The 12,621-nt window shown below is 36.9% G+C and overlaps 1 protein-coding gene and 2 pseudogenes across 1 annotated transcript; 2 read left to right on the forward strand and 1 right to left on the reverse strand.

Annotated features, from left to right (window-relative positions):
* The window catches only part of LOC136278296 (uncharacterized), a 5,854-nt pseudogene extending 2,672 nt beyond the window's left edge, over positions 1-3,182 (forward strand).
* Positions 3,183-3,266: 84 nt separating this feature from the next.
* Positions 3,267-6,873, forward strand: LOC136278297 (uncharacterized; annotated as a pseudogene).
* Positions 6,874-8,573: 1,700 nt separating this feature from the next.
* Positions 8,574-9,434, reverse strand: LOC131772791 (uncharacterized). Its single transcript, XM_059088749.2, has one exon. The coding sequence runs from the start codon at positions 9,432-9,434 to the stop codon at positions 8,574-8,576; it is 861 nt and encodes a 286-aa protein (XP_058944732.2).
* Between the last annotated feature and the right edge of the window lie 3,187 nt (positions 9,435-12,621).

Here is a 12,621-nt window from a genome sequence, read left to right on the forward strand (position 1 = left end):
TCTGGAATAAATTTAGTTGTGTAAGAAAATCATTGTAATCTAGCTGATTGAGGTCACCACAAATTATAAGGTTGCTGTTAGGATTACCAGTCAATAAATGATCACAACTATTTGTTAGATGTTCCAATAAATCATCAGGACAATATGGCGGATCTGAAGGATGATAAACAGCAGCCACATAAAAGCTTGAGTTGGGAGTTGTAATTTTAGCCCACAAACATTCAAAGGCATTATAAAAAACGCTGTCTAATTGTTCCAACAACCAATCGCTCCTACAGACAATAGCAACACCACCGCCTGACCGGTCAGTTCTATCCTTTCGCAAAATTGAGTAATCCTTCGGACAAACGAGATGAGATGGAAAATTTGTTTTAAGCCATGTCTCGGAGATGATGCAAATATCGCAGTTGTTTGAGTGCAATTCCATATGCAAAGCAGAAGCAGCATCAACTTTCACAAGTGATCTTGCATTAATGACCATACATTTGGGGATTATTCGGGGTAAAGAAGAAGAGTGAGTAGAAATGAAATGCAAATTTGTATCCTTGGGTCGAAGTCGTGCGCGTTTGGTCGTTGATAAAAAACAGTGGTCAGTGACACGAACTGGAATCTTGTGATGTTGTTGACGAGATCCAAATCTGGAATTAACACCAGCTCTACGACCTCTAGCTCTATAAATTCCCAATGACTTTAAGTGATGAATAAGATAATAATCCAGTTTAACCTTAGGACAACAGGAGCGAAGTTGAAATAAATTACGTCGACTGAAAGAAAATCTAGGTCTTGAAGTTTGAAGTGAAGCAGTCGGCATGTAGTTAAAATTTTCCGGACCCGGGTTAATTTCAACATCCACTGCAATGGATAGGTCCTTGATGAAACCTCTTTCAGACAGAGCAGCAACCGTCGAACCATGCTTTGACCATTTGGTGATCGGTAACTTAGTTGAGCGTCTTGCAACAGCAAGGTCTTGACCGCAGCGAGAAGCAGAAAATAGCTTTCGACTGACGCTAAAAGGGCCTTTAAAGGTAGATGGAGGCGAACAGATTGAATTGTGCTTGTCAAGATACTGAACGAACAAGGTAACAAAGCACAAAAGCTTAAGCTGAAAAAAACAACAACGACGACAGTAAGCGGCAGCCATCTTGGCGCACATACATTAGAATTATTAGTGGAAGTGATGTCACTGATAGTGATGATCAGTGGACTGAAGATGAGGCAGAAATACCTGCTGGTGTTACTGACTCCATGTTGACGAACACAGAATTTGTTGAAGACAGTGAGCCTCAACATATATTAAATGTTGCACCAGGAGAAGGAACCAAACCCCTAAGTATATTCAGAGATCAATATTCTGAAGAATTAGCGTATCCTGGTATATTCCTTGGTCAAGGTCGGCCGGAAAATAAAGATTAGTTAACGTTCATTATAGCGACATCTGTAAATCTGAACTAAGACGCTCAGATAGGAGAGCTGCTATGTGTGTTGAAAACATATTCTTTAAAACAAAAAAACTTCAAATGAAAATTATGTTAGGGAAATCACAAGTTGCTCTTAGGAAGTGCAAAGGAAATAATAGATCTTTAAATGCAGGACAGTTGAAATGTGAAGGAGCAATAGAGCGCTTGATTCATCTTGATGAAGGATTCCAATTCTTGAGAGCATTAAGAGGTTCACCACCATATTTTGAAAAGGCTAAGAAAGATTTGTTTGCAATGATTAGACAATTAGGACCATCTTCTATATTCTGTTGTTTTTCTTCAGCAGAAACACAATGGATACATTTCCTTCGAATACTTGGCCAGGTAGTTGATCACAAAGACTACACTACCAGTGAGCTTGAAAATATGACCTGGGATGAGAAATGCAGGCTTATTCAAAGTGACCCAGTGACATGTGCTAGACATTTTGATTATCAAATTAGTCAATTTCTCACGAACTTTCTTTTTGGTAAAGCTCAACCATTAGGCAAAATTTCTGACTGGTTTTACCGAGTAGAATACCAGCAGCGGGGCTCACCCCACATACACATGCTTATATGGCTTGAAGATGCACCAGTATTTGGAGTCGACGACGATGCTGCCGTTACAGACTTTATTGATAAAATAATTAGTTGTCAGTGGCCAGTTGATAATACAGAATTACATAAACTAGTGAACAGGCAAATTCACAGGCATTGTCACACTTGTAGAAAAAAGTCAAAGAATGAATGTCGATTTAACTATCCACATCCTCCTATGAGAGCAACTGAAATTCTTTACCCTTTAGAAGCAGACATGCCACAAAATAAAATAAAACAGCACAAAGACACTTGGAAAATAATCAACAAGCAATTAAATGATATGAAAGAAGGTGAACCTATAACATTTGAACAACTACTTGTCAAATTAAAAGTTACTGAAAATGAATATCGACTAGCTGTGAGGTCATCGTTAAATTCACCAACTGTGTTTTTAAAAAGAAAACCGAATGAGTTAAGAATAAACAACTATAATCCTGCTTCCCTCGAGGCGTGGAGAGCAAACATGGATATCCAGTTTGTACTTGATGTGTATGCATGTGCCAAGTACATAGTTTCATATATTTCTAAAGCACAAAAAGGAATGAGTGAACTTTTACGACAAGCATGTGCTGAAGCCAGAAAAGGAAATTCTAACATAAAGCAACAAGTCCGAGACATTGGAAACAAATTTTTAAACAGTGTCGAGATAAGTGCACAAGAAGCTGTTTGCATTGTTTTACAGCTTCCTATGAAGAAGTCTTCTCGTCAAGTAATATTCATAAATACCACTCCTCCTAAGGAAAGAGTTCAGCTTTTAAAATCAATAAATGACATTGAAGAAATGGATGATGATTGTGAAGATGTATATACCAATGGTCTTTTGCAAAGATATGCAAAACGCCCTTTAAGCCTTGAATACTTAACATTGGCAGATTGGGCTGCATGGTATGACTCATGTGGAAAACCATATGCAAAAAAATCATTCGAAAGAGATTCTGATAACCTTCCAGTAGAAACAGCTGATGATGAACAAAATGACGATGACCTTTTTGAGGATAATCTCATCAATCCCAAAAGTAACAAAAAAAGATCAAAGGCTAGAATTATAAGAAGTGTTTGGTATAACTGTGAAAAAGATCCAGAAAAACATTATAGTGAATTAATAATGCTGTTTACGTCATAGAGAAATGAGGACACTGATTTGTTAGCTAACTGTTCCTCCTACCAAGAACGTTTCATAAATGTAAAAGATAGTATAAATAAGCAAATGAAACTATATGCTGTTTGCAGTGAAGACTTAGACAAAATCCATGAACACTTGATTCATCTTGATGAAGACAATGATCATTTTGACTCAATAGCACCATTTACACAAAACAGAGAATACCAGGATGAGGCTGAGGGTCTTCAAGATTTGCATCCTGACCTCAATGAAAACTATGATTTATCAGAAGATGTTGGAATTCCTTCAGCAATAGAAACTAGTGAACCACTGATACTAAATGAATTACAAGACCAAGAGTACAGACAATTGGTGCAAACACTAAATCAAAAGCAAAAGGAATTTTTTTTATCATATCTTGCATATTGTTAAAACATCAGACAAACCATTCTACTATTTCCTCTCTGGAGGAGCTGGAGTGGGCAAGTCCCATCTGGTCAAATGTCTATATCAAGCAGCACTAAAATATTACAACTCCAGAGCTGGTGAAGACTTCAATGATGTTAAAATACTGTTATTAGCACCAACTGGAAAAGCTGCTTTTGGCATACAAGGTAATACAATACACAGTACCTTGGCAATTCCAGCAAGCCAGTCACTAAAGATTTATAAACCTCTTGACTCAAGTAGACTTAACACTCTGAGATGTAAACTTCGTGCAGTGAAACTAATATTTTTGGATGAAATTTCAATGGTTGGCAATACTATGTTTAATGTACAAATAAATAACAGATTAAAAGATATTATGGGCAGCAAAGAACCATTTGGAGGTGTAAGCATGATAGCACTTGGTGATTTATTTCAGTTAGAACCTGTTATGGATGGTTATGTGTATAAAGATATGAACAACTCAGAATATCGAGCTCTTGCTCCCAACTTGTGGCAAGAACTATATACAATGTTTGAATTAGAAGAAATTATGAGACAAAGAGAAAGGAAAGAATTTGCTCAACTTCTTAACAGGTTAAGAGAAGGTAATCACACTCCAGAAGACATTGCAAAACTTAAAGAGAGATGCATTTCAGAAAATTGTACAAATTACCCTATCGATGTCCCCCATTTGTTCATACAGAATTCTAAAGTTGATGAGTTTAATAGGAGAGTTCACATGGCTGCAACTGGTGAAAAGTATACAATTAAAGCCTTAGATAGTGTTGTGGGTGCTAACTCAGCAGAACTAAGGGATAAGATCTTAAAGCAAGTACCACTTGATCCTAGAAAAACTAAACAATTACCTTTAAACCTTCAACTTGCTGAAGGTGAAAGAACAGAAATCGCAGTGAATCTAAGGACTGATGATGGCATGACAAATGGTGCTGCTAATATTGTAAGGAAGATACAATTACATGACAAAAACAGACCTTCTGGAATAATATGGGTAGAATTTGACCAAGCACATGTAGGAGGAAAAACTAGACATGATTACAGGCACTTATATGTACAAGGTATTGAACGCAAATGGACTCCTATCAAACCTATCACTGCACAATTTGCAGTTGGAAGAAACAGAACAGCTCAGGTTGTGAGAAAGCAATTTCCATTGAGACCTGCAGCTGCTAAAACCATTCACAGATCACAAGGTGACACTGAGACAAGAATAGTAGTTAACTTTAACACCAGGAGAGCAATACCTCACATTCATTATGTAGGATTAAGTAGAGTAACAACTATAGAAGGGCTTTACATAACTGACCTTTGTGAGAACAAAATAGCTGTAAATCATGATGTTAAAGCAGAAATGCAACGCTTACGGACAGAAAAGCATCTCCACTTTTCTTTAACTCCTATTTATGAAATACATGAACCTACTGTTAAGTTATGCTTCCTTAATTCAAGATCATTGCATAAACATATAGAAGACATACGCAAAGATTTGAACTATTCACATACTGATGTCAGTATATTCTCAGAAACAAGGTTATATACTTTAGACAGCAATACTGCATACACAATTAGTGGCTACAGTTTATTTAGAAATGACAGTCAATGCACAACATGTAATACCAGACCTTATGGTGGAACAGCTGTGTATAGTAAAATAAGTTTTATTCCTGGGTATCCAGTTTGCATGAACACAAATGGCGTAGAAATAACTATTGTAAAACTTGAAAAAATACCACAAATTACCATAATAGGTGTGTATCGGTCACCCAGAGTGCCTGTACAACAGATGTGTTTAGCATTAACAGAACTTCTGACTATGAACTGTTCCCAATTTAAACTATTTATCGGTGATTTTAATGTGAACTGGTTAAATGAAAAAGAGAAACTTCCTCTTTATAATTTGTTCATTAGAGAAAACAGCTACAGGCAATTAATATCATGTTATACAACTGACAACAGAACCACCATAGACCACATTTATACTAATTTACCTGAATCACAGGTGAATTTGCACATTTTAGAAAATACAGTACTTATGGACAACAAAGTCCGAATTGACGCAACCAAGGTATCATTCGCACCAAAAGAAATACCACAAACAAATAACATAGCGTCACTCTCTGGTGTCCACTTCCAACAGCTGATAACAATTAAAGTGAAAGTTACAAAGATCAGTGGTACAAAAAAAGTAACTACAGCAAATGGAGAAAAATGTAAAGCTGAATGCTTCCTCAGCGATCCATCCGGAACAATAACATTAACTCTCTGGGAAGACAAAATAAATGAAGTCAGTGAAGGAAAAACTTATACATTCCATAACGTTAGAGTTATAAAAGAATACAAGTCTGACAAACTGGCCTTGGGCACAACGATGCATGACTGTACAGTGTCGGAAGCAGAGGACTTCATTGAATCCTTACCCCAGTCTGTTGAACTGCCTGATTCTTTTACAACCACAGAGGCCAAGGTTGAAGTCATTGGTCTGCTAACATTCGGAAAGTACCTTTCATGTTTACAGTGCCACAAAAAGGTAGCAGATGGATCTTTTACTGCCAAGATTATAAAATGTGGTAACTGTAATCTGACGCAAAAAAGAGATAAATGTATTACCAACTGTTTTGCACAAGTTAAAGTTTCACAAGATGACAACCAGTTCACTGTAACATTCTTCCAAGAACAAATTTAAAAAGTTTTTAATATCTTACAACGTCCACAAACACTGGATGAAGAAAAGATAACAGAAGCACTCTTAGATGCTCCAATCTTAAAAATAAAATATGACAATAAATCAAAGATCATAAACGAGGTATCTCCCTATATCATTTGAATAGCTGTTCATGTACTTCCCTCATCATTGGCAAAGGTTGAAAACAAAAACGTGGGAAGTGCAAACCTGTACAAACAAAATTACAAAGTTCTTTTATTAATGCCAGATTTACGCTCACATACAGCCTGTAAGACAGTATACACAGGCAGAAATGCTGTTATAGTTTATTCCTATTAAAATCATTGTGTAAATGATTTCGATAAAAAAGTAACAATATACAACATTGAATGAGTGGTTCAGTTGCTATTAATTAGATTACACTTTATTGCAATTTTTTGGCAATTTCGTTAACTTTGAGTGGTTCCGTTACAGTTATTGCCCCTTAAACAGTTCTTGAAGTACCATTAAGTTTCGTTACAGTTCATTACAACATAAATATACCATGTGGAATTACTAATGTTTAACAAAATAAGTTGTGTTAATAAAAGCAATTGAATTACCACATTGTCTTTGCCACTGCGTTACGATTTTTTCCGGTACACTTATTTCCATACCTTTATATGTTACATGCAGTTCATTTTGAAAAATATTAATGCTAATGGACATACAACATAGTGAACACAAGGCAAAAAAAAAAAACAAACAAACAAACACCCTAGTATAAAAGAAACAGAAGTACTACACTTGATTGCATAAAATAAAACTATCCGCTCCCAGGAAACACCTTGCACTACCAAATGTTAGCATAGCGGACCTTTTTTTAAAAAAATCACTGGAGTAACATATGCCACTGTTCTTTGTGAAAACGCCATCCTATTGCAGCAGACACAAGTACCCGTTGGGTACCTATTTTTCACTTAAGGAAGAGACTATCTCGAAAGAAAAGGAGAAATGTAATATCCAGTCCAGTATTCCGAGATTTGCAACATAGTTCAGTTCGCACATGCGCATTAGTAACACTGCATTACCACGTTGTCAGCTCGAGTCGGAGAAGTTTTTTCTATTAAAGCATTGTTTATACTGAGAAGACTAGCGGTTGTTACAGAAACCATAATAAATGCGCTTGTTTTCAGTAAACTATATTACTGTTCATCAGTATGGTCATCCACCTCAGCCTGTAATAGTTGTAAATTGCGATACGTTCAAAACTTTGCCATGCATATTATCTGCAACATAAAGGAATATGACCGTATCTCTCCTCTATTCAGAAACTTATGTTGGCTCCCTGTAAAAACACAAGTGTGTTGTTGAGATGCTACTTTAACATTTAAATGTAAGACGGGTCAAGCCTCAGAATACTTAACATCTATGTATATAACAAGAAGCAGTGTATATCGACGTATAACCAGAAACTTTCAACGACTAAACATTCCTCTTTTTAAAACTGCAACAGGACAGAAAACGTTTTATTATAAAAGTGTATCTATCTGGAACAAGTTAGATCCAAGCCATAAAATTATGTAAGAGACCTGCTTCCTTTAAAAGAGCTCTAAAAAAATCACCTTTTGAATGAATTTTTAAACTGACCATATTTTAGTTAAAGATATATAATTCGTATTGTATTGTATGTATTTTAATTTTGTAATCCAATTTGTCCACTGAAAAGTCCCAGATGAGTCTGTTCAATAAATGTATGTTTGTATGTATGTATGGTTATTCCAAATACTTCCTTCCTGTGGCTACTGTGTAAAAGCTTCACTTATTTGTATTATTAGCATTAATACTTTTGTAAACAAGGAGACTTCTTATATGAATATATCTTATATGTCTTGAATATTTTCATGAAAAATTTATTTTCCATTTTCCCGCACATTTTCAAAATAAATACAGCGAAGTTATTTGAAAGTTCCTCACTAAGCTAATGCAACAATTTTGTTCTCAATTTAACGAGGAAGTGGGTTGGTGGGTGAAAGGACAGTGTTACAAGTTTTAAGTACATAATTATCAAGCTTACAAGGCCCTTTAGTACAATAAAGGAAAAGGCCAAAAAAAATATAACATCTATGAGCTAATGATACTGTTTTGAAAATTGCATAACATAGCGCACACTGTCCACATTTGGTTTACAAACCCAAAAAGGGTGAATGGCCCAATACTGTCCCATATGTGGAAATTTTTCTATATTATAGCACCCCCTGATGAGATACCAATCCGACCTTTTAATGTTGTATTATTTTTATAAGACCTGAAAAGTTCACTGTTTACACAAGGACTCTGACATCTGACAGCAAACCTCTGCAATCAATAATAACCCTTGTGGAGGGATATTTTTCTTTAAAATCTGCTGGCATGTGATCATCAACTGTGGTTCTTGATGGCCACATTGGAATGGTACTGAATTTCAAGAACATAAATTTGATCCATGAAATTATTATGCAACTGACAATAGTCTGGGATACACCATAAAGGTGGCCTAGATGTTCTTCTTTGAACCCTTGCCTTAGTCGGCAGATTGTGAGGAAAAATTCATCCTTTGGCCCCAAGATTCTTGGTCTTGGTATAGTGTAACTACAACTGACTTGGATCTTCCAGTGAGCTAACTGATAAGACCTGGTGGAATGCCAGTAATTGATGTTTTCGCCTTCTGTTTCAGGATATAAACATTTGTACAGTTTCTTGAAAACAAACCTGCCTGGAAATCCAGTATAAAAGTTGACATCTTTATCAGATTTCAAAAACCTGTTCACACTGAAAACTCTCCGCCTGGCAGAAAATTCTCCCTTTGAGTTGGCAGTTTTGCATTCTTTTTTGCTAACAGTTGACAGAAGATCACATGTAGAACTGAAATTTACATTTGTCACCTTGGCAGCCATTGTTTTCGATCCTTCCACAGAAGTTTTTCTTTCAATAGGGTTTCTTTTCTTCAGCGACTTCCTCTTTACTGGGGATCCTCTCTTCCAAATAAATACAGATGGAACTGCAGCAGGTTTTAAGATCTTTTTCTCATTCATAAGTGATGGGAGATAATCAGCCGCTTTGAAATGCCTTGGGCAAACCCGAGTGGGAAAACTTGGAAAAGATGCCTCGGTTGAAACGAGCAAATCGTGGCAAAAAAGCTGCATAGCCAGAACTTGAGGTTGATCTCCTCGAATGGATCACAGAGAAACGGAACAATGGTCTCGCCATTTTACCATCGCTGGTGAGGCTGAAGGCCCTCAACATGGCAAAGAACGAGAAATATGGGATTCCACAAGGGCAGTTTAAAGCAGGCAACCACTGGTGTCAGCGTTTCATGAAGCGTAATGGCTTGTCTCTTCACCAAAAGACAACTCTTGCCCAGCGGCTTCCAGATGACTATGAGGAGAAAATCGTGCGATTCCACCGCTACATTATCAATCTTCGCAAAGAGCACAATTATCCTCTTCATGTTATTGCTAACATGGACGAAATGCCACTAACATTTGACATGCCGCCAAATCGAACCATCAACAACTCGGGTGAGAAAACGATCAAGATTCGTACGACGGGTAATGAAAAGAACTGCATTACAGTCGTGTTGACCTGTGCTGGCGATGGAAGCAAACTGAGACCGATGGTAATCTTCAAAAGAAAAACTCTCCCAAAGGTTGCCAACAAGCACGGAGTTGTAATCACCACTCAAGAGAAAGGTTGGATGAACGGTGAAGGAATGAAAACATGGATCGACAAAGTTTGGTGTTCGAGGAGAGGTGGCCTGGGGAGGAGAAGAAGCCTGCTTGTTTGTGACGCGTTTGAAGCCCACGTGACCGAAAGAGTGAAAACAGCACTGACACGAGAAAACACGAACTTAGCAGTAATTCCTAGCGGATTAACCTCGATCTTGCAGCCGCTGGATGTCTCTTTAAACAAGCCGTTTAAAGATGGTGTTAGAAAGAGGTGGATGGAGTGGATGGCGGAGGGAATCCATGAATTTACAGCGAGTGGCCGCCAAAAGAAACCATCCGAGGAACTGATCCTTTCGTGGATCGCAGGAGCATGGCAGGACATTTCCGAAGAAATGATTGAATCCTCATTTCTAAAATGCGGGATCACCAACAGCCTTGATGGATCCGAGGACGACCTAGTTTACGAGGCCAACGATGACTGCAACAACGAGCTCGATGACTCGTTTGCAAGAGAACTGTTCCAGTCAGACTCCGAGTCCGAGTCATTTCGTTAGTTTGCCAAGTTAATTGAAATAAATAATGTTATACAATTTCACCTTCTTGTTGAGTAGTTTATTTTTCTTTTTTCTCAAAATTTGGTCTGAAATTGGGATGCGTATTATACATGGGCGCGCATTATACACGGGTAAATACGGTATTAGATGTTTTAAATGAAAGACGTAAAATTCACAAAGGACTTGCTAGACACACAGGTTTGTCGTTCCATTTTCATTAACTTAATATAAGGGAAAATAGAATAAAGCTATATAAAATACCAAATTTCAGTTTGTAGGATCCCTTGGAACTGTAAAAAGAGTTTCAGATAAAACAGTAATCCAGGCTTCTAAAATGGTATGTGTTTCTTTATGGCTAGACAAACATACCCTTAAAACACTAAGAGTGAGTGGCAGTTCATCTGAAGCTGACAGTGACCTTGCAGTTCATGGTGATGAAGGAGGGGACACAGACATACCAAGTTCTTTTAATAATAGTACTTGTGATTCTCTCTCTGAAACTGAAGAGGGTAGGTACTGTCTGCACACTGAATATCTATGATTGAAAGGCTTCATTCATATTTAATTAATTTCAATCAAAAAGGGTTAGATGGGACCAGTGATAATCATGCTTCATTACTTTCAGATTTGTCACTGCAAGGTGCCAAGGTGACAACCACAGTTATGTTCTCTGCAATCATATATAGCAATATGATATAAGGCAATAGCTGGTTTCTATCGCAAAGAACGACTTTCCCGCAGTTTTGCTTCCAAAGACCATGGCAATGGTACTAGCCAATAACTTTCCATAGAAGAACTTTGTTAAAAGAGACATCACAAACCTTTGAGATACCAACAGAGACAATGTTCACAAGCTGAAGGTTTACTGACTTCTTTCTAGATCATGTTTATATGCTATTCCAACTTGTCTCTTTTTCACTGACAAGTAGCATCCAGCAGCAAGCCTAGGTACAAAATGTGTAAGTACAAATTTATCGAGCTACTCAGACCGCAGCAAAACCAGTAAACACAATTCTTTAAACACAGCAAAATCCTTCTTAAATCTTCGATCTGCTGCTAAATTGACTTTCAGTTGAGTACCAAAAATGATCAAAGTGCTCTGTGAGCAAACTCGTGAATTGACAGATGACTTACATGATTTTTTGGATTATGCTTAATGTTATCTGGTTTAGGGAATTTTGTGGTTGATTGTCATATTTAGAGTATGAGCAGTAATTCAGTGTTTGCTAATGTAGCAAAGAAACACAGTAACGTTGGGATAAGAAGGCATCACAATTGAAATGATCATGCTATTACATTTGACAAGGATGGATGATATCATGTGTTTTAAACATATATAATTTTTGTTTCTGGTCCAAAAGAAAAGGTTGGAAGTAAATGTGGGTGAAAAGTGAAATTTGCTGTCTATCATTGTTAGTGTTGGAAAATCAAGGCAATACTGTCTAAATGAAAACATTAACGATTCTCTCTTTATCAAATGAGACAAATGGGGATGAGTTTTGAGTGATATAACTAAGTTCAGACTGCCACCGCCATTTTGGATTTCCATCTGGGTAGATTTTGGTCACGTGCTAGGCAACTTACAATCAAGAACGAGATGGAATTTCATTTCAGGCCTATTTATCAATTTTGTGGTGTATAACTTTTGCATTTTAGTATGTAATATTTATTTTGAATCCTCAAATTGTCTTGAAACTTAAAGAAAATTGTTCTTTAAAAATTCACTGAAAATCGGTAGCCAAAATTATTTGTGTTATTTGATTTTAATGTTAGCCTGTAATTTCGTCACTTGCTGGCACCTTTTGTTCAAATAAGAACAAAACACCTTTCTTCAAATACAAAACCAATTACATCAATGTATCTGACTATTCACAGTATCTCAAAACAGAAACTTTTTCATGTTTTTTTTTAATCAACCATACTTTTTCCCTTTACTGCATATTTAAAAGGTTTAAGTACAGTGGAGGGCACATTTGACTTAGTAAAAGCATGTGTAGGGTGGATGTGGTCCATAACCCATGCATGCTGCAAGTGTGCAGTGGTTATGGGATGTCTCAAGTGAATGACCACGTCCATGTCCTTGCAGTGGTTTGTCTGTCTGGGTACCTTTA

The sequence above is a fragment of the Pocillopora verrucosa genome, chromosome 14 (assembly GCF_036669915.1).
Source record: "Pocillopora verrucosa isolate sample1 chromosome 14, ASM3666991v2, whole genome shotgun sequence".
Lineage (NCBI taxonomy): Eukaryota > Metazoa > Cnidaria > Anthozoa > Scleractinia > Pocilloporidae > Pocillopora > Pocillopora verrucosa.